The 26,154-nt window shown below is 44.3% G+C and overlaps 6 protein-coding genes across 6 annotated transcripts in view; 3 read left to right on the top strand and 3 right to left on the bottom strand.

The window, feature by feature from the left end:
• The window catches only part of LOC135342709 (uncharacterized), a 33,831-nt gene extending 18,471 nt beyond the window's left edge, over positions 1 to 15,360 (bottom strand). The window contains exon 1 of the mRNA XM_064539532.1: positions 15,349 to 15,360. The gene's annotated coding sequence lies outside the window, so the exon portion shown is untranslated. The remainder of the gene's footprint in view (positions 1 to 15,348) is intronic.
• On the top strand, positions 1,358 to 3,659 carry LOC135342724 (aminoacyl tRNA synthase complex-interacting multifunctional protein 1-like). The gene is made up of 8 exons (XM_064539556.1): positions 1,358 to 1,697; positions 1,828 to 1,850; positions 1,917 to 2,013; positions 2,067 to 2,315; positions 2,579 to 2,652; positions 2,914 to 2,954; positions 3,011 to 3,132; positions 3,366 to 3,659. Exons 1-8 carry the CDS (start codon positions 1,400 to 1,402, stop codon positions 3,533 to 3,535), a joined length of 1,074 nt encoding a protein of 357 aa, XP_064395626.1. The 5' UTR covers positions 1,358 to 1,399; the 3' UTR covers positions 3,536 to 3,659.
• LOC135342698 (aminoacylase-1-like) lies at positions 3,667 to 6,726 on the bottom strand. Its single transcript, XM_064539509.1, has 11 exons — positions 6,485 to 6,726; positions 6,364 to 6,428; positions 6,092 to 6,268; positions 5,926 to 6,025; positions 5,488 to 5,634; positions 5,094 to 5,167; positions 4,984 to 5,033; positions 4,578 to 4,722; positions 4,222 to 4,370; positions 3,956 to 4,016; positions 3,667 to 3,907 (listed from the first exon to the last, which is right to left on the bottom strand). The coding sequence occupies exons 1-11, from the start codon at positions 6,642 to 6,644 to the stop codon at positions 3,755 to 3,757; spliced, it is 1,281 nt and encodes a 426-aa protein (XP_064395579.1). The 5' UTR covers positions 6,645 to 6,726; the 3' UTR covers positions 3,667 to 3,754.
• Positions 6,770 to 8,053, top strand: LOC135342782 (S-phase kinase-associated protein 1-like). The gene is made up of 4 exons (XM_064539642.1): positions 6,770 to 6,930; positions 6,985 to 7,049; positions 7,100 to 7,321; positions 7,736 to 8,053. The coding sequence occupies exons 1-4, from the start codon at positions 6,825 to 6,827 to the stop codon at positions 7,919 to 7,921; spliced, it is 579 nt and encodes a 192-aa protein (XP_064395712.1). The 5' UTR covers positions 6,770 to 6,824; the 3' UTR covers positions 7,922 to 8,053.
• The window catches only part of LOC135342577 (serine/threonine-protein phosphatase 6 regulatory ankyrin repeat subunit B-like), a 171,395-nt gene continuing 153,364 nt past the window's right edge, over positions 8,124 to 26,154 (top strand). The window contains exons 1-12 of the mRNA XM_064539325.1: positions 8,124 to 8,660; positions 8,755 to 9,136; positions 9,301 to 9,534; positions 9,602 to 9,700; positions 10,414 to 10,512; positions 10,560 to 10,655; positions 11,079 to 11,177; positions 11,987 to 12,085; positions 12,645 to 12,743; positions 24,179 to 24,277; positions 25,007 to 25,105; positions 25,173 to 25,271. Of these exons, the coding sequence (XP_064395395.1) occupies positions 8,140 to 8,660; positions 8,755 to 9,136; positions 9,301 to 9,534; positions 9,602 to 9,700; positions 10,414 to 10,512; positions 10,560 to 10,655; positions 11,079 to 11,177; positions 11,987 to 12,085; positions 12,645 to 12,743; positions 24,179 to 24,277; positions 25,007 to 25,105; positions 25,173 to 25,271 (2,025 nt within the window). The 5' untranslated portion in view covers positions 8,124 to 8,139. The remainder of the gene's footprint in view (positions 8,661 to 8,754; positions 9,137 to 9,300; positions 9,535 to 9,601; positions 9,701 to 10,413; positions 10,513 to 10,559; positions 10,656 to 11,078; positions 11,178 to 11,986; positions 12,086 to 12,644; positions 12,744 to 24,178; positions 24,278 to 25,006; positions 25,106 to 25,172; positions 25,272 to 26,154) is intronic.
• Positions 13,539 to 26,154, bottom strand: part of LOC135342713 (procollagen galactosyltransferase 1-like) — a 108,125-nt gene continuing 95,509 nt past the window's right edge. The window contains exons 9-12 of the mRNA XM_064539548.1: positions 15,064 to 15,196; positions 14,469 to 14,596; positions 14,094 to 14,213; positions 13,539 to 13,786 (exon numbers count right to left, since the gene is read on the bottom strand). Of these exons, the coding sequence (XP_064395618.1) occupies positions 15,142 to 15,196 (55 nt within the window). The 3' untranslated portion in view covers positions 13,539 to 13,786; positions 14,094 to 14,213; positions 14,469 to 14,596; positions 15,064 to 15,141. The remainder of the gene's footprint in view (positions 13,787 to 14,093; positions 14,214 to 14,468; positions 14,597 to 15,063; positions 15,197 to 26,154) is intronic.

The raw sequence follows: 26,154 nt of genomic DNA, 5'->3' as shown, positions 1-26,154 counted from the left end.
ACTACAGTAAAGGAAACCATAAATTAATTATTTAATGTCAATTTCAATTCAATTCAATGTGGTTTTGCAGCAGTATGAAACACATGATGAAGGGGATTAACTTAGCCTCAATCCCAGGCCCTTGGAAAGAGTCTTTCCCCCTTCTTGCGGCCTGGAATCGAGGCTAAAATATATAATTATGAACAAACATTTATGTGTGCAGTGCTGAAGGTACTACTGCACATACAGGTTTCCTACACATACAAGCTACACTATTATTGGTCACCTTGTCGACTGTTCGATCGACCACACCTCCAACTATGTATACACTGTCAGCAGTGACAGTCTCCAACTCTGCCAGGGATCATAATATGACATCACATAATTATGACATCACACATTACAAGACACACACACACCTTCTGTTGAGTCAGGGGATAGATACACAATATCGTTGCTATGAAAATACATGTTCGGGGGTTGAGTTGTCCTAGTTACCTACAGAACACAAGTGAATTGCCATAATCATAATTATGTGAATTGAACAGTAACAATTTCAGGCAAATGGTACATCAAATTAACTAACGTTGTCTTCACAAATCACAACACACACCCACCCACGCACACACTGGTCACACAACTCACGAGCATGGAGTTGTAGTTAGTGATGTGCTGAGTGAAGGCGGTCTCAATCCTGCCACCCTCTGTCAGACCGACCAGGTGCAGGTGACATGGGCGGGGGAACTTGTGGTTGGAACTATGACTCAGCAACAATTGCATCGACAGCGAGCACAACTCCTACAGGGAGAAATAATTCAATAATACTAGCCTAAGAGAGAACTTTTATTAGGGTTTCAAACTGAAAGATTTAGCATAGTTCGACCAATTCTACAAATCTACCTAAAAAAGGCAAGTTGGGTCGTCGCCCGGTTTCCGTGAAACTTCGTTTCACAGAAACCGGGCGACGCCCCAACTTGATTATGTACTTGAACAGAGTAAGCCGTGTATCAAAACTTAGGGAAATTACTTATTGATTTGTAAAGAAATGAAGAAAAGTCCCCCAAGAGGGAATCGAACTCATGCCTTATCTATCATCTAATCTACTAAGCCACCACCCTAACCACTAGGCCACACATATTAATTTAATATGCATTTGCAGGGCTGCATCCAGGATTTTGGATCAGGGGGCGATTTGGGCAAATTAAATATGTAGGGGGGCGAAGTCATCAGAATTATAGCAGTACAAATAAATTTGCCAGATCCTAGGGGGGGGGGCGAATTACCCCCCTCGCCCCCCCCCTTGCAGCTCTGATTAAGATTTGTCATTCTGCATAATATAATTGGTGTGGCTGAAGGGTGGGCGTATACCTTATCAGACATCTGTCTTTTCCTCTCTAGCTGGGTGTCTAGGCCGCAGTCAATGGCGATCCTTAGCCTTCCAGTTCCTGGTCTCATAGCCTCCACTACATCCAGACGCTTGGCTTTCTTTAACCAGCTAGGTACTCGGAGCTGGCGACCAAGCACTGTCATCTCTGCCACGTTGTTGGGTAAAGGGTGGACAAGTCTGAAAGCTAGATTCAAGTGTACTGTTCCATGTGCTGTTTCAATGGCTGACGATAGGAGACGGATAGCAAAGCTTGAGACTCGGGCCCGGGAGGCTGAGATGGCTCTGCAGCAGCTCAAGGCCTACATACAACTACTGAAGGACAAAGGAAACGGTGTGTGTATATATGTAAACAACGATATCAAAATTATATTAAAAGTCAACAAATAATTATATAATTTTAGGTGAATAACTAATAATATATATTTATTCGATGTTTTTATTCAATGTTTTCTTTCCTACAGAGTCATCGACTGGAGCATTCTCCGTAAGTCAGTGATGTATTATATATTTTATAAGTATAATTATTTCACTGGTCATGTGATATACGCAGGCCGAGGCCAAAGGTTTGGATGAGGAGAATAGTTCATTACGAGCTCAGGTGACACAGCTAAAGCAGGAGCTGGTCACCATGGAGATTAGGAACGGAGGTACGATATTAAATCATTGCCACATTTATAGTATCTTGATGGCACTTCTATAGTTCCGCAGATCCCTGTGCCAAAGCAAGGTGCCAAACCACCGCCTGTCCTGGAGGCCACACCTGCCAACAAACCGGCAGCAGAACCAGTGGAGGCACCAAAGACAAACAAGAAGCCTAAGGAAAAGAAGAAACCCCCACCTCCTACAACATCTGCATCCCCTGTCGATGTGTCCAGACTGGACCTCAGGATTGGCAGGATTGTCAAAGCCTACAAGCATCCCAATGCAGACGCACTATACGTGGAGGAAGGTGCTGTGTTGTTACTATGGGCTGTAATAGCCTTGCCGAATTGTCCTGTTTTTTGGTAGCTACCCTAGGTAGAGCCTTAATGACACCATATTTGGATAGATCTCGCTTTCAGAAGATCATACAATCGTTGTCATTAATAAAGTTATGGCTGTTGAAAGATGATGCTGTGCTTTTTCCCAAAAGTCCATTGTTTTGTGGTAGCTATCTTTGAGGGCCCAAATAACAATTGTTATGAGTTGCACAGACATTGTTACATACTGCAGTGGATGTTGGAGAGGACGAAGTTCGCATTGTTTGCAGTGGCCTCACTAAGCATGTACCTCTGGAGCAAATGCAGGCACGTGTAATCATCTCTTTGTGTGTGTGTGTGTGTGTGTATGTGTGTGCGTACATGCATGTGTGTGTGCGTGCGTGTGTGTGTGTGTGTGTGTGTGTGTGTGCGTGCATGTGTGTGCGTGCATGTGTGTGTGTATGTGTGTGCGTGTGTGTGTGTGTGTGTGTGTGTGTGTGTGTGTGTGTGTGCGTGCGTGTGTGTGTGTGTGTGCGCGCGTGTAATCATCTGTGTGTGCATGCTTATATACCACCCTGCCCATTACAGGACAGAGTGGCCATGTTCATGTGCAACCTCAAGCCTGCCAAGTAAGAAACTGTCAATGCCCCCCCCCCCACTAACCCCACCCCCTCCACCCCCACAGGATGCGTGATGTAGTGTCTGCGGCGATGATCATGTGTGCCAGTACTCCTGAGAAGGTGGAGATCCTTGAACCACCTCCTGGCTGTATCCCTGGCGATAGGGTCGTCTGTGACGGCTACCAAGGTGTGTATGTGTGTGCATGTTATTCCGTTTAAGTAGCTAATAATTGTATAATTATATATTGCTAATAATATTTTTATGCAGTGATGATGTCATTGTGCCCACACTGTTAGTCCTAGTGTACCGTATAAAAGAGGCAAATTTGTGTTATAATTAAGATTGATGATTAAAACCACCACTTTGGAAATTCTGGACCCATCACTATAATTATAAATATGACACTTTCTCTTATGCAGGTGCTCCTGACGCTGTTTTGAATCCAAAGAAGAAAATCTTCGAGAATGTACAGCCTGACTTAAATGTTAATGATATGGGTGTGGCTTGTTACAAGACGACACCCTTCAAGGTGGTGGGCCGGGAGGGTGTGTTCACCGCCCCCACACTCAGGGAAGTCGGCATCAAATAACTGGAACTCTGAACTTAATTTTCATGATTTATATGATCTATTGTTGAAAGTAAATAATTGTAATTGTATACGTTACGTGTATTCTGTGTCAAGCAGCCATGAACCATGAACCATGAACCATGAACCATGAACCATGAACCATAAATCGACAAGTTACGACAATAATGTATAATACAAAATATAATTATACAAACAATGCAATTATAGGGACACATGAAGTTATTGTTCATCCACTGAGGCAAGGTTGGAGATGAGGTCCTCGTAGATACTGATCCCTCTGAGGAAGACCCTCTCGTTAAGAAACTCGTTATGATCGTGCAGGAGGATGGGGGTGTGGTTAATGGCAGAGAACCCCAGTGCTGGAATACCAAGCTGTGGGGGGTATACAGTGTCATTATGACTCATTATGATGTCACTCACCGGTCGTATCACTCGACTGTCAGTAGCTGCTGGAAATATCTCTTTCTCCAACTTCATATCACTGTAAAAGTATAGCAACATTTAACCAGAGAGTTACTGTATAGTGGGTATATTTTGAGAGTTTAGAGATTAAATGTTCACGGAATAGAGCCTTTTTTGCAGCAGCATGTACGATATTAAAGTTTTGTTCGTAGTACTTGACTAATCAGCGAAAACTGCGAACATTAAAACCCTCGAAATACACTCGCTATACGATATGCCCTCACTGTTTGTGGCATGCCCCAGAGAAGGCGCTCCACCACGGGTCAGTATCATCAGTGCACACCACGGGGGACTTGACATTCTTGGTAAAGAAGTCGATGGTGCAATCTTCCCCAGCTTCTCTCACCCAGCCTTCAACCATCTCCATGACCTCCTATATACGGAGAAACATACTATAATACTCGGTACTTTTACAACATCACAACACTTTTCACCTCACTTGAAATGAGAAAGTAAAGTCAACCACTATATTACACCATAGGCCTTTTGGACTAGTCTCCACACTAGATCAGTTACATGTAGTGTAGCATTTCTGCTTTTAGAATGTGTATTTCACCAGAAGCACAAAGTATTCCCACACCTGGTGACTGTCAGAGAGTGTGACTCGTATGTCCAGACCTAGTGACATGGCGTCTGGTACCACGTTCCATTGTATACCACCTCCCAACATGGTCACGTTCAGGCTAGTCACATCGCCCAGCTTCATAGCCGGATCAGCCTTGAGTCTAGAGGGGAGGAGGGTAACAGCTATTCACTGTAACTACCGTCAAGAGTTCATGAACTCCTGCTACTGTACAGCGCAATATTTTCAAGGTACTTAAATTTCGTCGAATGGCTTCTAGAAGCATCCGTTGAATGCTATTTAGTTAAATGACGTTGTGTCTTCTGTTAGCTAAGTATTTCGTAGACCTAATTTTCGTGGAGAACCCCCAAAAAAACAGCGAAATTAAACACCTATAAAACGTCACACGGTATTAGTAACTTACTTTCCTTCTTGTGCATCTCTGTAGTCGAGTGCTTTATTTAGAATCTTCCTCTGCAAGCACACACAGTAGTCTCACACTAACAGCCATTGTGTGTGAGTGCATGTACCTACCACTTTCTCAACAGCTGTGTTCTCAATGAATCGAGAGCCATGGCCAGGGTTGCCAGGGCAATGGATGGTGAACCCTATATACCGTATAGCGCGAAATTTTCGAGGGGCTTAATTTTCGTGGATTTCGTGGGTTAGCAATCCTACACGAAAATTAAGTCCACGAAAATCGTTCTTTACCTGCTATAACGTGCAAGATTTAAAGGCGTGGCTTCCGGTAAGCAGTCATTCCGCGAACATTGTGCAACGAAATAGCTTTTAGAGGCTAATCCACGAAATATAAGTGCCTCGAAAATTTCGCGCTATACGGTATACACACCAAAGATGAACAGTACACACATATTACACACACCACCCCCACATACACCCACACACACACACCACACACACAACGTACACCATCCTGATCGCTCAGCATAGAATACAGTGAATACATCACTAGGACTGGCCAATCCCTCGTCCAAGCAAAATCCAACGTTAAGCTGCTTAAAGTCTTCCCTCTTAACCAGCGCTTTCATGCCATGGACACTGCCCACCTCCTCATCTGTATAAAATAATCTGTTATTCACTGAAATGCAAACCTCACTAGAGAACACATAAGTCAACCACACTACAGTCACCCACAGTACCTCTGTATAATTATAGTTGTACAAGTATTAAAGCTGCAACTGTACAAAAACAAATTAGACGATGAGAGAAAGTGACATCAGTAATTGAAGAGACACACACTGGGCAATGAGGGGGGGGAGGTTCAACCTTTCTTAATAGCCTAAGTCAACCACTAGCTACAGTGTACACAGTAGGCTTTGTACACTGTTCTGAATGTATCACTTACCAGGTACAAAGGTCATGTGAATGCTTCTCTTAAAGGATTTTCCAGCAGCTCGTAAGTTTCTGACAGCCTCTAAATACCAGCAACCAACACATTTCATGTCCTACATAGAATCAACTGACAGTCACACTTTAGTAGCGTAGAGGTGGCTCAAACCACACCCCCTTACCTGTGATCCTCTAGCGACAATATCACCGTTCTCTCTCTTGTATCCAGCGAACGCATCGCACTCCCACTTGTCCTGGTACACGGGGACCACATCCGTGTGACAGTTAAGCATGATCGATGGAAGACTTGGCTCACTACCTTCCCAAGAAATGATCACCACAGGACGATTGGGAGCCAACTGCACGAGAAACAATTATATTGCCTCTCGAAGTAAACTCCAAATGTCAGGCCCATTCTTTCAGAAGTAACATGCTTTTTTATACTCATACGTACCTCAAAACACTTGAACGGGAGGCCGATATCTTTGGCCTCTCTCTCTAGGAACCTGACAGCACCATCTGCATGCATGACACTATGAGCGTGCATCAGTATACACACACAGTCAGTCACCCACCATAGTCTGGCTGTGGTCCAGGAGACTCCAGTGAGGTCAGAGACACTGTCCACACACTCAGGAACTCTCTAAACCGTCTCACTGCTGGATCTTCACCAGGGTACTCTATCATCTTGGAGGTGGGCTCCTCACAGGCGCGCTTGTTAGCTGGCTCAGTCATCTCTTTAAAAAGACGCGTTAAAAAAGAAGTTTGCTTACTAATGCATGTGAGTGGTAAAACAGAGGTCAAAGTCCAAACATATTGGTGATGAAAGGACAAAGGTCGTGTTTTAGCCACACCCACTTGTCATATCAGCAGAAAATGTATCTAAGCTAGAGCTGAGAGCTAGCTAGAGACAAGATGACCTGTCCAGGCTGTGTACGACTGGCAAGTAGCGATGGAGAGGTGTTTGTGGTGAGCATTACGGCAGCCAGGACCTCCAGAATGTTAGCCACCATGCTAGACGGTAAGATTGACCTGTGAGATATGTAGTATCTGTAACCACACTTTGGTTTAATAGATCTAGGCCATGAACCTGATGATGTGATCCCACTGCCCAATGTGACATCACGCCTGCTCAAAAAGGTAGAGTTGGTTTAATAGCAAGTGCACATAAGCCATATATACTTGTGCAGATTCTGATATGGGTCGATCATCATCTGAGCAAGGATACATCTTCCTCAGCAGCCACGCCGACTTCAGTAACCACACCCACTTCTACCCCACCCCCTCTCCAGCCTCGTCTCCAGTCACACGTCCCCCAGCGAGGGGAGGGCCTCTCACTCACCACGCCCCTCACAACCTGGGAGCAAGAGTTCGTACAAAAGAACAAAGATGAGATTTATCAACTACTTGTGGTAAATACAAAGTAATACCGTAGTTGATGTTAATTACAGCGCCAGCAAAAAATAATTAGACTATAATACATAAAACAAAGGAATTTATATGGCCAACAATTTCGAATTTCGTTTAATTAGACTGGCGCTGTAATTACATCAACTACGGTAGTATCGGGTTTATGTGGTGTCCAGTAGCAGCACATAGTCTTTGTCTGCAAATAATTACACAGAGTGACCGTCTATTAAAATATAACACATGGTCTCTATTTTGTGTGTCCAGTAACATACTGTCTGCACATATCTTCATCAATCTTACAAATCCAAGGCCTAGCCCAGCCTTATTTAACAAGCCCAGCTATAACTTTTACTGCATTTGTGGACATTCTGCATAACCTACTGAGGCTAAGCAATAATGTATGGGTTGTCCTGCAGGCTGCCAACTACCTGGACATCAAGGCTCTACTGGACCTCCTCTGTCAGACTGTGGCTGGGGTCATCAAAGGGAAAGATCCCGAGACAATACGACGAACCTTTCACGCCTCACATCCCCACACTCAACACCCACACCCACACACCCTCACAGAACATAGAAGAACTCATAAAGAAACTTCTGTATAGTTGTGTGTATTGTGCAATTGACTTGTGTGCATGCGTGCGTGCGTGCGTGCGTGCATGTATTCTCTTTATGGTTTAATTTTCATGAGTGTAAAGTATATTTTAACTGCAACTGCGAAAACTGTAGAAACTTTATGTTGTCAACAAGTCTGCTGAGTCCTGTTTGATTTGGTAAAGATCATTAAGGGGATATCCAGTGCAGACATGTTGTGTCATAGATCATGATCAAAATGGCTGCAAGAAGCGACCTTGATGCTCTGGTGGTCCAGGTGGAAGGATTGGATCTAGAGGAGAACAAAGCTGGCTCAGGGGCTTATGGCTGTGTTTTTAGAGTGACGGTGAATGGAAGAGACTGCATTGCTAAGAAACTACACCACATATTGCTCCAAGAGCAATCCCTTGGACAGAAGGAGAGGATATTAACAAATTTCAGCAACGAGTGTCATATTCTGAGCGGTCTGGATCACCCCAACATAGTCGGTTTCGTTGGAGTCCATTACGGCCGCGATAAGAACGACATCAGTCTAATAATGGAGAGGCTTCATTCCGACTTGGCTGATTTTGTTGAAACCCATCGAGACACGAATATCGCCACTAGAATCCATATCCTGTACAATGTATCCAAGGGCCTTCAATATCTCCACTCTCTGACCCCTCCCCTCATCCATCGTGACCTCACTGCTCCCAACATCCTGCTCACTGAGGACCTCACTGCCAAGATCGGAGACCTGGGTGTCTCCAGGTACGTATTTTTTTGCAACAAAGGATTTTTTAAATGAGTTCGATACATGTGGGAAAATAAAGGCAGACATGTAAAACCTAATATTCATTTGCAGGTATGTGGACCTGGACAGATTGACTCACGTTCTGACAAACGTCCCGGGAAATCCAACCTACATGCCTCCCGAGTGTCATGTGGAGCCGCCCTCCTACACTACCAAGCTGGACATCTTCTCATTCGGTCATCTCATCATTCACACTGTTATCGGTGATTTCCCTAAAGTCTCTTACTTTACTCCTGAGGTTGTCAAGCACGTGGATGATGGGAAGATGGAGCTCATGCGTCGAAGCACTGCTGTCCATGGTGACAAAATGGGGGAGAAACACGCTCTTTATCCTCTTGTTGTTAGCTGCCTCCATGACCAACCTCAACAGAGACCATCAGTTGACGAAGTGATTGTCTCACTCAGAAAGCTGTGTCTACAGCACCCCAGGATGGTACGTGAGTGAGTGGGTGGAGGTATCAAATGTGCATTGTCAGCTTATTTAGTGTTAATGTCGACAGTATGCTGGTACTTCTGTGTGTGTGTGTACATAATTATAGTCATTCCAACTGTACATTTGCTTTTGGGGGTGTTTACTGATAATGCATTATCTCTCAGGAATTTTTGGATGCTTGTAAGACGGATAATGTGGGTGTGGTTCTGGAGCTACTGGAGTGTGGGGCTGATCCCAACCAGGCAGACGAGGCCACGGGAATACTGCAATATGTCCGTTGGTTGATCTCTGTTCCTCAGAGTGGTGCAACTGCTCTTTATTGGGCTAGTAACAATGGACATGATGAGATCGTGAGGGTCCTCTTAGCAGCCAAGGCTACAGTCAACACTCAGATCAAGGTTGGTTTTGCTGTACAAACACATTTCCCACAAGATGCTGTTTACATTGTTTTCCTCCTATGTACAGTCGGGAGCGACCCCTCTTTGGACAGCCAGTTTCAATGGTCACCACAAATGTATGGAGCTCCTAATCGATGTTGGGGCCAATATTAATGTACCCAAAGAGGTGAGTGTAAGTAGCTGTACACACATGTGAGAGGCCACTAGCCACAGAGCGTCCCCATGTTCTGTTGACCTGGTCCATTAGACACCAGAGCTAGTCATGTTTGTGTAGAGAGCACTGGTAGTTGGTGTATCCCCTGACATTAGTGTAGATAGTCATGTGATATTGTATAATGAAAGCACCACGGGTGCTGATGCCTCGGTGGAGGTGCTAAAGCTGCTTATACACACACATTATATCATGAGGAACATTTTTGCATTAACTAATTTTGCATGATGCAGGCAGAATCCAAACTCAAAGAGAGTGGGTATAATTGTTGTTAAAAACGATCGATGCCAAAGTTCAAGTCTAAAATTAATGGCTGCTTCAGCAGAGCCTTGTAGCTCTCTTCTCACTCTTGCAGCTACCAATAGCTAGCGTTCTAGTGCAGGGCTAACTACTAAGTAGATTAGCAACACTCGGTGAACAAGTTTTACTACGCACTCTTCTGAAAAGGCTGCAATGGTAAGCAAAACTAGGCATAACTCGAGAACGAAGCATTATTTTGTACATCCACGAGATTGCACTTCATTGATCCTTGAGCATCAGTCTACACACGTGTACAGACACACAAACACACTACCGTATACCTCGCTTGCGCATGCGCACTGAGGCATAATGAGTGGGTCTGCGATGAGTGATGGTTCTCCTGCTCACACTATCTTGACTCTGTACAGGATGGAGCCACTGCGTTGTGGGTAGCTGCTCAGAATGGTCATGTGAGGGCAGTGGAATTGTTGATTGCTGCAAAAGCTGGAGTTGATATTCAACAAAAGGTGAGATTTACTGCTTGTGTTTATAATTATTATGATCTGTACACTAGACATTTTCTCAGTCAGCAAATGTTAGCCTCGGTAGGCCAGGAAATATTGAACTGAAGCAAATAAATGGGCAGGGCAACACAAAGAGAAATATTGAAGTGAGTTGAAGCTGGCTAGCTGACGGCTGTCAGTTTGTAGAGAGATCGAGCGAGTTTGTAGGTACTTACCGTCTAGTTTTATAGCTTTAGCTCTTCCGTGTGAAATTTTACAAGCTGTATCTCTTGGTATCGCCCTCTGGAAGGTGTTTATCTACAAGCCTTGAATGAGAGCTGCAAGTACTTATTGCTCACATAAAATGCCGACTAAAAAGCAGTTTTGATTTATCTTGTCTCTTTCATGCATCTTCATAATCATTTCATTAGCAATAGAATTGATCTTCATACAAATTCTTTTGTCCTGCAAGGAGAGAACAAAAACTCATGAATATTCATGAGCAATCACTTATAACGTAACCTTAACACTTGTTGTACAAACACATTTCCCACAACATGCTGTTTACATTGTTTTCCTCCTATGTACAGTCGGGAGCGACCCCTCTTTGGACAGCCAGTTTCAATGGTCACCACAAATGTATGGAGCTCCTAATCGATGCTGGGGCCAATGTTGATGCACCCAAAGAGGTGAGCTGTACACACATGTGAGAGGCCACTAGCCACAGAGCCTCCCCATGTTCTGTTGACCTGGTCCATTAGACACCAGAGCTAGTCATGTTTGTGTAGAGAGCACTGGTAGTTGGTGTATCCCCTGACATTAGTGTAGATAGTCATGTGATATTGTAATGAAAGCACCACGGGTGCTGATGCCGCTGTTTAACATAAAGCTACTAATAGCTTTTATACACACATTATATCATGATGAACATTTTTGCATTAATTAATTTTGCATGATGCAGGCAGAATCCAAACTCAAAGAGAGTGGGTATAATTGTTGTTAAAAACGATCGATGCCAAAAGTTCAAGTCTAAAATTAATGACTGATTCAGCAGAGCCTTGCAGCTCTCTTCTCACTCTTGCTACCAATAGCTAGCGCTCTAGTGCAGGGCTAACTACTAAGTAGATTAGCAACACTCGGTGAACAAGTTTTGCTACGTCCTCTTCTGAAAAGGCTGCAATGGTAAGCAAAACTAGGCATAACTCGAGAGTGAAGCATTATTTTGTAAATCCATGAATTAAAATCCAAGAAAACATGACTAGAAGCCTATAGAAACTCTTGCACTTCATTGATCCTTGAGCAGCTATAGCAGCCTACACAGAGAGACACAGACACACAAACACACTACCATATCCTTGAGCATCAGTCTACACACGTGTACATGCAGACACACAAATACGCTACCGTATACTTTACTTGCGCATGCGCACTGAGGCATAATGAGTGGGTCTGTGATGAGTGATGGTTCACCTGCTCACACTATCTTGACTCTGTACAGAATGGAACCACTGCGTTGATTGTAGCTGCTCAGAATGGTCATGTGAGGGCAGTTGAATTGTTGATTGCTGCAAAAGCTGGAGTTGACATTCAAAAAAAGGTGAGATTTACTGCTTGTCTGTTAGTAATTATTTGGATCTGTACACAGATGCTAGAAATTTTCTCAGTCGGCAAAATTTAGCCTCGGTAGACCAGGAAATATTGAACTGAAGCGTCTATCTATTTATATGAATGAATGGGCAGGGTGACACGAAGAGAAATATTAAATTGAGTTGGAGCTATAGCTGTCAGTTTGTAGAGAGATCGAGCGAGTTTGTAGGTACTTACCGTCTAGTTCTATAGCTTTAGCTCTTCCGTGTGAAATTTTACAAGCTGTATCTCTTGGTATCGCCCTCTGGAAGGTGTTTATCTACAAGCCTTGAATGAGAGCTGCAAGTACATATTGCTCACATAAAATGCTGATTAAAATAGCGGATTTGTTGTCTCTTTCATGCATCTTTATAATCATTTCATTCTTGAACAGTAGACTTCTTTTGTCCTCCAAGGAGAGAAAAAAACAAGCCAAAAATCATGATTTCACTGTACCGTAACCTTAACACTTATTGTGCAAACACATTTCCCACAACATGCTGTTTACATTGTTTTCCTCCTATGTACAGTCGGGACAGACCCCTCTTTGGGTAGCCAGTTTCAATGGTCACCAAAAATGTATGGAGCTCCTAATCGATGCTGGGGCCAATGTTGATGTACCCAATGAGGTGAGTGTAAGTAGCTGTACACACATCTCAGAGGCCACTAGCCACAGAGCCTCCCCATGTGTTCTGTTGACCTGGTCCATTAGACACCAGAGCTAGTCATGTTTGTGTAGAGAGCACTGGTAGTTAGTGTATCCCCTGACATTAGTGTAGATATAATTATAGTCATGTGATATTGTGATGAGTGATGGTTCACCTGCTCACACTTATCTTGACTCTGTACAGGATGGAGCCACTGCGTTGTATGTAGCTGCTCAGAATTGTCGTGTGAGGGCAGTGGAAGTATTGATTGCGGCGAAGGCCAAAATTGATATTCAAGAAGAGGTGAGATTTACTGCTTGTCTGTTAGTAATTATTTAGATGTGTACAGGATGGTTGGACGGCATTGCACAAGGCCAGTAGGAATGGTCACTGTGGAGTTGTTGGACTGTTGTTGGAGGCCAAAGCTGATGTTAACAAAAAGACTAATGTGAGTCACGCTGTATGATTGTAATCATCTATAATCTGTAGCATTATTTTACTTATAACCATGGCAACAGTGAATCCAGTGGTTGTGTGTTAACTTTTAAATTCCTTATTTCCCTTCATCACTAACTGCTCACATATCCACTGTACAGGCTGGGAGTACTGCCTATGATCTGGCTAGTGGGAATGGACACACTCAAGTGTGTGAACTACTACACTGACTCTGTACCTTATTAACTGTACTGTTACCATGGCAGCTAGCCTCTGATAGATACGTTGATTGCAAATTTATACACTACATCATTAATTTTTGTCTTATAATAAATTTTTTTTCTATATACGGTTTCTCATGTATTTCACCAAGTTACATTCTGATCATGTAAAACTTGAAAGTTAATTGGTCAATAATGAGAAATGTGCAAAATTAATAACCTGAAACTAGATTGAATTGTTTGTCTAAAGGTGCGGCCTGGAATCGAGGCTATATAATTATATAGGTGCTTGATTCTCAATCACATCTTGAGATAGGAATCCCACTTGTAGTAGATAAGAGATGACAGCATGATGATCACATGACACAGCTGTAGAGGAAATACAATCACGAATATAATTATAAGGAATTCAAAAAAAGACAATAATTATTACCGCAAATAAATCTAATAACCAGCTCAACTTCTACAGCTATAGGTTATGTTTCCTCGATCACCATCATTAATGCAAATACAAAAAGATCTCCAAGGTTAATTACCATAGATACACAGCCAAACTGACTTATTCAGTAGAGGGAGCATTGGACTCAAACAAAGATCTACAAACAGACAGCTACATGTAGCTTCAACATGTATTAACACACAAGCACCCTCTGCAAAGGAATACTCCATCTCTCACCATAATGAAGAGGTGTCTGATTGTCTGTGTCCTCAATATTAACATCTGCTCCCCTCTTCACAAGTAGTTTCACCGTGTTCAGGTTGCCACGGTCACAGGCCCAGTGAAGAAGACCATCCCCTGTATCATGAAATGCATCTCTATAATTATACAACAATCTAGCGTTAATTTGTTGTAAGTTCGGACAATCCAAACTAGCATGGTTATAGTTCAAGGAAATTAGACAGCAATTTTCTTACTTCTAGACTACTGTCAGCTGATTATAAGGTGTGCCTTATTTATGGTGTTGCACTGAACTACTTGTAAGCAAAGATTGGACTAACGAGATACGGACATTGCGTATAATAATAGACTGTATATCTCCAGAGCTCTTACATGAGGTCCCAGTTTGGTGTGATCCGATTGGACTCTTCCAGCACTCTAGTGAGGTCATGTCGGAAGTAGGGATCAAACACGACATCATCCTCCAGAATCAGGATTTGATCCAGACCCTCCGTCATCATCTGGGGGGCAAGAGAGGTACAGTAAGACTTGTCTATACTGGTCACCCTTGGACAGACCAACAGTGGCTATTATAACAAGATGCTCAGTAGAGCATTCATCTCGTGCGTTGACATAACGGACACGCAATCAACTTTATTGTAATGACTTTAACATTATGGGGATTCTACAAAGCAACGATTGGATCGATTAGAAAACAGTGTTTTTTGTCACCTTTGAAGACAAGTAGTTTATTATTTTTCAACCACTGTCTCATTATCAGTTAAAGCAATTCATGAAAGTGTCTAGTTCGCTCAAACAGCTAATGTTTGTGTCTGCACACAGGAGACTTAGGAGCACATTAACCTGGCTGTACTATTATAGAGGGTGACCACATTAGACAGGTTTCACACAGTTACAAGTGCCCACAATGCAACAGGTAGCAATACTTTCTGTACACATCAACAAGTGTCCACTAACGCCCACTCACCTGCTGCCATATCGTGTGGTGACTAAGGAAACAGCCGACCTCTCCAAAGGTCATAGGTCGTTCTCTCCAAGGGTCCTTCTAGCCAGGTAGGTACTTGACGCCCATACTGTCCAGGTAGCTCTGATTCAACTGTCTGTAGTGTGGCCAGGGATAAAATAAACAAAAGAGGTTCTTTTAAATATGAGTTCCCCACCACATCCTTGTGTATCAATTAGTGTGTATTGTCTCCTCCCCCATCCCTCTGTATTGTACAGCCAGTTATGTCTCCCCTCACACACACTGAACCTATACTCTACACCATGCAGTACATCTCAAGACTACCCTCTCTCAATGACAATTTGGGGTTGGACGTGATAAGCCACTATCTAAAACCTTACTCCATACGATGTGTTAATTTTCTCTCACCTTCCATCGACAGCACTCAAAGAGGGTGTAGTTGAAGTTGAGCTCGTCCAGGCTTAAAATCATCCGGTTCCTTCTTTCTGGCCTCCGTACTAGCCCAATCATAAACACCTACCAAAATATTGTTTGGAAATTATCAGTGAACTTTTATGATTTCCGTACACATACAACATAACTGTAATAGTAGAGACAGCTTACCGCGTCCAACCCCAAGTTGTTCTTGACAGGGGGTGGTCTGGAGATGTACTGACTGTACAGTATAGGGGGTGGTCCACTGTGTGGGGGGAGACAACACACACACTAATGCAGTATAGGGGGGTGGTCCACTGTGTGGGGGGAGACAACACACACACTAATGCAGTATAGGGGGGTGGTCCACTGTGTGGGGGGAGACAACACACACACTAATGCAGTATAGGGGGGGTGGTCCACTGTGTGGGGGGAGACAACACGCACACTAATGCAGTATAGGGGGGTGGTCCACTGTGTGGGGGGAGACAACACACGCACACTAATGCAGTATAGGGGGGTGGTCCACCGTGTGGGGGGAGACAACACACACACTAATGCAGTATAGGGGGTGGTCCACTGTGTGGGGGAAGACAACAGACAATACACACACTAGTGCAGTATAGGGGGGGTGGTCCACCGTGTGGGGGGAGACAACACACACACTAATGCAGTATAGGGGGGTGGTCCACTGTGTGGGGGGAGACAACACACACACTAATGCAGTATAGGGGGTGGTCCACTGTGTGGGGGGAGACAACACACACACTAATGCGGTATAGGGGGGTGGTCCACTGTGTGGGGGGAGACAACACACACTAATGCAGTATAGGGGGTGGTCCACTGTGTGGGGGGAGACAACACACACTAATGCAGTATAGGGGGGTGGTCCACTGTGTGGGGGGGAGACAACACGCACACTAATGCAGTATAGGGGGGTGGTCCACCGTGTGGGGGGAGACAACACTCACACTAATGCAGTATAGGGGGGTGGTCCACTGTGTGGGGGGAGGCAACACGCACACTAATGCAGTATAGGGGGGTGGTCCACTGTGTGGGGGGAGACAACACTCACACTAATGCAGTATAGGGGGTGGTCCACTGTGTGGGGGGAGACAACACACACTAATGCAGTATAGGGGGGTGGTCCACTGTGTGGGGGGAGACAACACACACACTAATGCAGTATAGGGGGGTGGTCCACTGTGTGGGGGGAGACAACACACACACTAATGCAGTATAGGGGGGTGGTCCACTGTGTGGGGGGAGACAACACACACACTAATGCAGTATAGGGGGGTGGTCCACTGTGTGGGGGGAGACAATACACACACTAATGCAGTATAGGGGGATGGTCCACTGTGTGGGGGGAGACAACACACACTAATGCAGTATAGGGGGGTGGTCCACTGTGTGGGGGGAGACAACACACACACTAATGCAGTATAGGGGGGTGGTCCACTGTGTGGGGGGAGACAACACACACACTAATGCAGTATAGGGGGGTGGTCCACTGTGTGGGGGGAGACAACACACACACTAATGCAGTATAGGGGGGGTGGTCCACTGTGTGGGGGGAGACAATACACACACTAATGCAGTATAGGGGGGTGGTCCACTGTGTGGGGGACGCACACTAATGCAGTATAGGGGGGTGGTCCACTGTGTGGGGGGAGACAACACTCACACTAATGCAGTATAGGGGGTGGTCCACTGTGTGGGGGGAGACAACACTCACACTAATGCAGTATAGGGGGGTGGTCCACTGTGTGGGGGGAGACAACACACACACTAATGCAGTATAGGGGGGTGGTCTACTGTGTGGGGGAGACAACACACACACTAATGCAGTATAGGGGGGTGGTCCACTGTGTGGGGGGAGGCAATACACACACTGATGCAGTATAGGGGGGTGGTCCACTGTGTGGGGGGAGACAATACACACACTAATGCAGTATAGGGGGGTGGTCTACTGTGTGGGGGAGACAACACACACACTAATGCAGTATAGGGGGGTGGTCCACTGTGTGGGGGGAGGCAATACACACACTGATGCAGTATAGGGGGGTGGTCTACTGTGTGGGGGGAGACAACACTCACACTAATGCAGTATAGGGGGGTGGTCTACTGTGTGGGGGAGACAACACACACACTAATGCAGTATAGGGGGGTGGTCCACTGTGTGGGGGGAGGCAATACACACACTGATGCAGTATAGGGGGGTGGTCCACTGTGTGGGGGGAGATAACACACACACTAATGCAGTATAGGGGGATGGTCCACCGTGTGGGGGGAGACAACACACACACTAATGCAGTATAGGGGGGTGGTCCACTGTGTGGGGGGAGACAACACGCACACTAATGCAGTATAGGGGGGTGGTCCACTGTGTGGGGGGACACAATACACACACTAATGCAGTATAGGGGGGTGGTCCACTGTGTGGGGGGAGACAATACACACACTAATGGATACACAGTCAAGGATGTTGTGGGAACACTATTAAAAGAGCCCCTCTATTATGACCTGCACTAATTATACCCGCCCACACACATTGTTCACAGCAACAATGGAGCTACATCAGCACACACTGAGATGGCTACTGGCTATACTAACAAAGAGCAGATGACACCGCAGCCTTAAGGGGGAGAGGCTTACCAAGGTTTTCGTGGTCCAGGCTCTCATAGTCCTCTGGTTTGACCATGAACCCAAACACCTCGATGTTCAGAATGTGCATAGGCAGATCTACAGTGGAGGGAAGGGGACAATTCAAACTTGTTCTACATGTACATACATGTACCATAATAAAGTGCACAGGTCAGCAAATAATGTATTCAGTGCAAGCCTCGTACATATAGACAAGTTATCCCTCCCTATGGACTGTACACCTACTGACTTACCTTTGCTGATCCATCAGAATCCGTAGTGTCCTGTTGTTCACCAGAAAGTTGTCACAGTCTAGCCGCTGGATAAACAACAATTGTATAGTTAATCTGAGCTAGATACTGTGGATACCAAAATTGCAATAACTAAAACTGTATCTACTACTGTCTTGGGCAGACCAACAGTGGTTGTAATAAAGAGGTGGCCTGCTAACACAGGTCCAAACACATGCTATGGAGACTTTGGGCCCCATTAACCTGGCTGTATTATAGAGGGTGACCTGCTTACAGGGTGACCACTATAGACAGGTTTCACTGTATCATAATGGTACGTCTAGAGATAGCCTAGCTAGGTCGTTACAATAGATGGGCCGGGAACGAGGCTAGAGATGGCCACACTGATAACTCACAAAGAGGTAGTCTGCCCCTGAACGCCTGGCCGCCTCCAGACCTTCCTGTCTCAGCTGGGCAACATGGACGAACCTCTCGTCATGCTCCTCGAAAGGGTCAAGGTTCGGATACAGCCACTCGTCTGATGACTTCAAGTCCACAGATTTGTACACGAGCTTAACGTTTTCTGCCCACTCAGCAAGTATTGCCGTGGTGTTGTCACCGTTATGGTCTGTTCTGATCCTACAGTGTAGTTAATGATATTCATAGGTGGGTGGGGCTGGTATGAACACAATAGGGTTTTGTTTGCGTGCAAGAAACAGAAATAGAAATTCTGCAAACTATTACATACAATGCATCTGATATAGAGTAACAACCTCTAATTATGATGCATAGTGGCAGGTGCAACTTACCACAATGAAATCCTGTCTTTAGGATAGTCCAAGTTCTCCAGATAACCGAAAAAGTTGGGTAGCATGTGAGCTGAATTTCTAGCCAGAATAGCAAGGAAGACACTCGGCAGAACTTCAGCTGCTTCTAACGAGGAGTCTCCATTGTCCAACGTGTATACAGACGGTATGGCAGTCACTAGGAGAGCTATGCACACGGCAAGTGCAATCCAGTGTATCGAGAGACTATTCATAGATGATCTGTGGAGCTGGGAATTTGATGGAGTTTATCTTAACATCTGACTGGTGATTATTTCACTGCTTCTCGAGCCTTACTCTGTGTGACAGCCTCGCTTCTTTGATGGACCGGAGAACTGTGCTTCTTTATCTTGACGATTACAAGAGAAGGATGTCTAACTGCCATTCTTGGACATCTGAGCATGCGCAGTAAGCACGTGTCATGCCCCTTATATGTAAACTGTGCAAATGGCTACAAAATCAAGAAGTGACCTTGATGCTCTGGTGGTCCAGGTGGAAGGATTGAATCTAGAGGAGAACAAAGCTGGCTCAGGGGCTTATGGCTGTGTCTTTAGAGTGACGGTGAATGGAAGAGACTGCATTGCTAAGAAGCTGCATCACATATTGCTCCAAGAGCAATCCCTTGGACAGAGGGAGAGGATTGTGACCAAGTTCAGAAATGAATGTCATATTCTGAGTGTTTTACATCACCCCAACATAGTCGGTTTCGTTGGAGTCCATTACGGCCGCGATAAGAACGACATCAGTCTAATAATGGAGAGGCTTCATTCCGACTTGGCTAAATTCCTTGAAACCCATCGAGACACGAATATCGCCACTAGAATCCATATCCTGTATGATGTATCCAAAGGCCTTCGCTATCTCCACTCTCTGACCCCTCCCCTCATCCATCGTGACCTCACTGCTCCCAACATCTTGCTCACTGAGGACCTCACTGCCAAGATCGGAGACCTGGGTGTCTCCAGGTACGTATTTTTTTGCAACAAAGGATTTTTTAAATGAGTTCGATACATGTGGGAAAATAAAGGCAGACATGTAAAACCTAATATTCATTTGCAGGTATGTTGACCTGGACAGATTGACTCATATACTGACAAGCGTCCCAGGAAATCCAAAATACATGCCTCCCGAGTGTCATGACGAACAGCCCACCTACACTACCAAGCTGGACATCGTCTCATTCGGTCATCTCATCATTCACACTGTTATCGGTGATTTCCCTAAAGTCTCGTACTTAACTCACGATGCTATTAAGTACGTGGATGATGGAAAGGTGGAGCTCATGCGTCGAAGCACTGCTGTCCATGGTGACAAAATTGGGGAGAAACACGCTCTTTATCCTCTTGTTGTTAGCTGCCTCCATGACCGACCTCAACAGAGACCATCAGTTGACGAAGTGATTGTCTCACTCAGAAAGCTGTGTCTACAGCACCCCAGGATGGTACGTGAGTGAGTGGGTGGAGGTATCAAATGTGCATTGTCAGCTTATATAGTGTTAGTGTCGACTGTATGCTGGTACTTCTGTGTGGGTGGCTATAGAATCTTGAACAGTATATAACATGTACATACAATTTGTGTCATTCCATCTTTTGGGTGTGTTTACTGAGAGTGTATTTTCTCCCAGGCATTTCTGGATGCTTGTGAGACGGGTGATGTGGGTGTGGTTCTGGAGCTACTGGAGTGTGGGGCTGATCCCAACCAGGCAGACAAGGTGAGGGGAATACTGTCTACAGTGCCAATATGTCCGTTGGTTGATGATATTGTCTCTACAGAATGGTTGGACTGCTCTTTTCTGGGCCAGTATGAATGGACATGATGAGATAGTGAGGGTCCTCTTAGCAGCCAAGGCTACAGTCAACACTCAGATCAAGGTTGGTTTGTTGCATTTCCCACAACATGCTGTTTACATTGTTTTCCTCCTATGTACAGTCGGGAGAGACCCCTCTTTTGGTAGCCAGTTTTGAAGGTCACCAGAAGTGTATGGAGCTCCTAATCGATGCTGGGGCCAATGTTGATGTACCTCAAAAGGTGAGTGTAAGTAGCTATCTACACATAGCCTCAATTCCAGGCCGATTAAAGTACGGCCTGGTACTTATTGCATGGTGATAGTGAGCATGTGATAGTTTTGATAGTTTATTCTCCAGGATCTGGGGAGTCCCCTCTTTTCTTTTTTCCCGATCTATTTGCTATCTATGTACATCAGCTTAGCTCTCTATTGCGTTGTTCCAGAAGGCTTTCACACTAGTCTGAAGCCAGAAGAGGCTCTCATCCACCTCTATGACGGCTGTATGGTCAGGATATCTTAGCTTTGATCTGTACAGGCTATGGGAAGTGTATGGTGCCTTTTGACTGCTTCTTGCGAAGACAACCTGGCTATAGGACCATCGTAGACGTAGATGAGAGCCTCCAAACTAGTGTTCAAGCCTTCTAAGCAATAGATACAGCTTCACAGAACTCAGTATGGAGATAAAATATTACAAAACATATTCTTAGTAAAGGGACTAAATTACGGGTACTAAGGTTTTACGTTTGTAGTACGATTACCCATATTCTGAAGGTACCAGGCAGTATTTTAATGCGGCCTGGAATCGAGGCTACTATACACACATCTCAGAGGCCACTAGCCACAAAGCCTCCTCATGTTCTGTTGACCTGGTCCATTAGACACCAGAGCTAGTCATGTTTGTGTAGAGAGCGCTGGTAGTTGGTGTACCGAGGTACAACACGCATCTCGTGATCTATCCAATCTTTTTTACATTGGTTTTCAATGCAATGTGTTCCCCACAATAACTCTGTTATTTTGTGACTAAGGCTCAAGGGTAGTATAGTTTAGACCTAGATCTAACTGTTTCCGTTGCTGAACCCCAGTGAACCCTATTCAGTTAGGAGATATGCTTGCTACAAATGTTTAGAGCACTGCACCTTTCATATACATCTGGACGAGTTCTAACCAGGACCTCAGCTGGAGAAACACTATAGCTAGCCATAGAGACCTTGAGCAATGTACAGAGCTAGCTAAATTGTCAGTTACAAGTGTTGTACAAGCCTAGAGTTTGTCGTAGCAAGGTCACGATAAACTGCCAGCTGAGCAAACGTCATCAATTAAAAAAGTGTCCTCTGCCCTGACATTAGTGTAGATAGTCATGTGATATTGTGTGATATTGTATGAGTGATATTGTGTAATGAGTGGATCTGTACTATCTTGACTCTGTACAGGATGGGATCACAGCATTGTGGGTAGCTGCTCAGAATGGTCATGTGAGGGCAGTGGAATTGTTGATTGCTGCCAAAGCTAGAGTTGACATTCAACAGAAGGTGAGATTTACTAGAGTAGTGGATTGAGTAGTGGATTAGCTGGTCCAGTTGCCGGTTAGTGTAAAAGCTGGAATGCGGAATAGAACGAAAGATGGAATGACTAAAAAGAGAGCTGCTGATGGTGTTCTTAGTCTTAAATACTTGTGCTACAGAATTTTAGAAGACTTACTATAGGAGTAAAAAATTAGACTGAGTATAATTATAGTAGCAACATTGAACATTACAAATACACATAATTATACGTGTCTATAGACTTAGCGAAGTAATTATGTTGTGCCCAAAGTAAGGTGGAGTGTGAAGTCTATAGCTATACAGGACACTCCAAAGCTATACCTTTCTTCTATCTGCATGCCTGCAAAGTTTTGGCCCTTGGTGAAACTTAAAACGATTTGTGCGTGTTGAAGAGACTCACTGACCAAGCCTTTTGCCATTGATTTCCACACACATTGGGTTGTGGAGTCAGCAAATTCCACATTTATACTCTCAACAATGAAACTGTTATCTCAATATCTACCACTGTGCAACAGTGTGTGTAAGTTGTTGATCCTCTTTCCAATAACAGGTGTCATGTGATGATTACAGCCAGCTACATGTTCCGTTCCATATCTGCATTCCAGCTTTTACACTAACCCTCCAGTTGCTGTTATACATAATTATAATTATGGTTTATGGTCTATATAACACAGGACAACCAGACAGCTCTGTATGCATGTAGCCAGTAACAACAGCATCGTGATCTCTCTTTTAATTGCATTCCAATCTTTTTTACATTGGTTTTCAATGTAGTGTGTTCCCTACAATAACTCTATTATTCTGTGACTAAGGCTCAAGGGTAGTATAGTTTAGACCTAGATCTAACTGTTTCCGTCGCTGAACCCCAGTGAACCCTATTCAGTTAGGAGATATGCTTGCTACAAATGTTGAGAGCACTGCACCTTTCATATACATCTGGACGAGTTCTAACCAGGACCTCAGCTGGAGAAACACTATAGCTAGCCATAGAGACCTTGATTGTCAATGGAAAGAGAACATGGAACAATGCCAGCTACAATAATAACTCAGAGTTTATATGTCTTGTAATCCAATGAAGTGGTCTGAGGTCAGCTGGAAAAACTGAGTATTTTGTCATCAAATTTGTTGACTGCATAGCTTCTAGGTTGTCTTTCTGACCAGTATATTCGATGCCTGAAGACTTACTGGAGGGCGACTCGAAGAGATCTTGTTCATAGAGACCTTACAGCAAAAAATATATCCTTGTTACTACTCTACAGTCGCTATATTAGCCTACAAAAACAGCTAGAAAAATAGCCGTAACTTTGTTGTAACTTACTCTCTTGGGAAAAACTCTTCGAGTCGCCCTGCCCCTTTATTCGTATAATAAGAAACAGCAGAGTATACGGTAAGGAGGGGTTTCCTGGTGCCTGGAATTAACGCAGAGTAACCATTGCCAGATGAGAGCCATTTTACTAGCTGAACTACATTGAACACCCACGCAGATTTGAGCGTGGGTGGAACAGTATACCGTAACTTTAACTACCAGCTAAACAAACGTCATCACAAATGAAGATTCAATTAAATAAGTGTCATACCTCCTCTGCCCTGACATTAGTGTAGATAGTCATGTGATATTGTATGAGTGATAATATTATTGTGTAATGAGTGGATCTGTACTATCTTGACTCTGTACAGGATGGAGCCACAGCATTGTACATGGCCAGTAAGGAGGGTCACTGTGGAGTTGTTAGAATGTTGTTGGAGGCCAAGGCTGACGTTCACAACAAGACTAATGTGAGTCACGCTGCATGGTGGTCTTTGTGTACTCTGCTGATTCCATGGTTGAGTGTGTGTACTGTCACCTCTGTGTTAGTCTCGTTCCTAGGCCGCTTTTTTCGAAGGGGGAAAAGGCCTGGTGTCCATTGCTTGGGTGTTAGTGCGCATGGTAATCGTGCACTAATGTAAAACTTTTGCAAACTAGTCCGTTTACTAGGAATATGTTCCGTAATACGTACTTCCATACTGAAGCTATGGCTTATGCCCTCTATTGCGTTGGCCAAGAAAGCTGGTACACTTAGTCTGAGGCCAGTAGTCTCTAGTTCTACGACGGTCATATAGTTGTCTTCTCAAGCAGCAGTTGGAAGTACCATAGGAAGCATGCACAAAGACTTGTTATAGCCAGTCCTTCCAAGCTCAGACATTCCGACCATACAACTGTCGTGAAGTAGACGAGAGGCTCTTCTGGCTTCAGACTAGTGTGAAAGCCTTCTTGATCAACACAATAGAAACACAGCATGGGAGATAAGGGGAAATAAGGGGATTCCCCATATTTTACAGCAAAACTAAGTGCATGCGCACTATCAGTAGACACCAGGCCGCATTTTCCTCCCTTCCATTCCGTACAAAAAATTGGCCTGGGAACGAGGCTACCTCTGTGTATGAGTGGACTGAGTAGTGGAGAGTGTACAATTAGCTTGTCCAGTTGCTGTGATATATAATTATATGGTTTATGGTCTATAACAGAACAACCAGACAGCTCTGTTTGTAGCCTCTCACCAGGGACATGATGAGATAGTGAGGGTCCTCTTAGCAGCCAAGGCTACTATCAACACTAAGGAGAAGGTTGGTTTTGTTGTACAAATACATCTCCCACAACATGCTGTTTACATTGTTTTCCTCCTATGTACAGTCGGGATCGACCCCTCTTTGGGAAGCCAGTTTCCATGGTCACCAAAAATGTATGGAGCTCCTAATCGATGCTGGGGCCAATGTTGAGGTACCCAAAGAGGTGAGTACTGTAAGTAGCTGTACACACATCTCAGAGGCCACTAGCCACAGAGCCTCTCCATGTTCTGTTGACCTGGTCCATTAGACACCAGAGCTAGTCATGTTTGTGTAGAGAGCACCGGTAGTTGGTGTACCGAGGTACGACACGCATCTCGTGATCTTTCTTTTAATTAATTAAGGCTCGGTGCGCATGCGCAAGCGAGGTATACGGTAGTGTGTGTGTGTGTGTGTGTGTGTCTGTTATGTGTAGAGTATTTCAGCTGCTCAATGATCAATGAAGTGCAAGTAAGAGTTTCTATAGGCTTCTTGTCATGTTTTCTTGGCTTTCTATTTGTGGATTTGCAAAATAAAGCTTCGTTCTCGAGTTATGCCTTAGTTTTGCTTACTTGGAATGCCATTGCAGCTTTTTCAGAAGAGCACGTAGCAAAACTTGTTTACCAAGTGTTGCTACTCTACTTATAGTAGTTAGCTCTGCACTAGAACACTAGATATTGGTAGCTGCAAGAGTGAGAAGAGAGCTACAAGGCTCTACTGATGGCAGCCATTAATTTTAGACTTGAATTTTTGGTATCGATCATTTTTAAACAATCATGGTCGATCATTACCCACTATTTGAGTTTCCCTGTGATTGCATGCAGCAAAATTAAGAATGTTCATCATGATATAAATAATAATCAATGTGTGTATAAAAGCTAGCTATTAGTAGCTTTATGTTATGTAGCTTTGGCACCTCCACCTGCGGTGCTTTAATTCATTTATTCGGTGTTCAATGTAGTGTGTTCCCCACAATAACTCTGTTATTCTGTGACTAAGGCTCAAGGGTAGTATAGTTTAGACATAGATCCGTCGCTGAACCCGTAAACGTCATCACAATGGAATATTCA

Source organism: Halichondria panicea, chromosome 10 (genome assembly GCF_963675165.1).
Source record: "Halichondria panicea chromosome 10, odHalPani1.1, whole genome shotgun sequence".
In the NCBI taxonomy this organism is placed as follows: domain Eukaryota; kingdom Metazoa; phylum Porifera; class Demospongiae; order Suberitida; family Halichondriidae; genus Halichondria; species Halichondria panicea.
Note: the sequence above shows the minus strand (reverse complement) of the source record. Positions and strands in the feature narration are given on the sequence as shown.

Bases quoted from the DNA above. Each gene is read 5' to 3' on its own strand.
- LOC135342698 (XM_064539509.1), bottom strand. From the start codon at position 6,644: ATGACTGAGCCAGCTAACAAGCGCGCCTGTGAGGAGCCCACCTCCAAG. The intron at 6,429-6,484 runs GTGGGTGACTGA...TCATGCATGCAG, and splicing joins TGGACCACAGCCAGACTATG to ATGGTGCTGTCAGGTTCCTA. The intron at 5,168-5,487 runs GTACGTTGTGTG...TACGGTATATAG, and splicing joins TGCTGAGCGATCAGGATGGT to GGTTCACCATCCATTGCCCT.
- LOC135342782 (XM_064539642.1), top strand. From the start codon at position 6,825: ATGACCTGTCCAGGCTGTGTACGACTGGCAAGTAGCGATGGAGAGGTG. The intron at 6,931-6,984 runs GTAAGATTGACC...TTGGTTTAATAG, and splicing joins GTTAGCCACCATGCTAGACG to ATCTAGGCCATGAACCTGAT. The intron at 7,322-7,735 runs GTAAATACAAAG...GTTGTCCTGCAG, and splicing joins AGATTTATCAACTACTTGTG to GCTGCCAACTACCTGGACAT.
- LOC135342724 (XM_064539556.1), top strand. From the start codon at position 1,400: ATGGCGATCCTTAGCCTTCCAGTTCCTGGTCTCATAGCCTCCACTACA. The intron at 1,851-1,916 runs GTAAGTCAGTGA...TGATATACGCAG, and splicing joins CATCGACTGGAGCATTCTCC to GCCGAGGCCAAAGGTTTGGA. The intron at 2,653-2,913 runs GCACGTGTAATC...TGCCCATTACAG, and splicing joins TACCTCTGGAGCAAATGCAG to GACAGAGTGGCCATGTTCAT.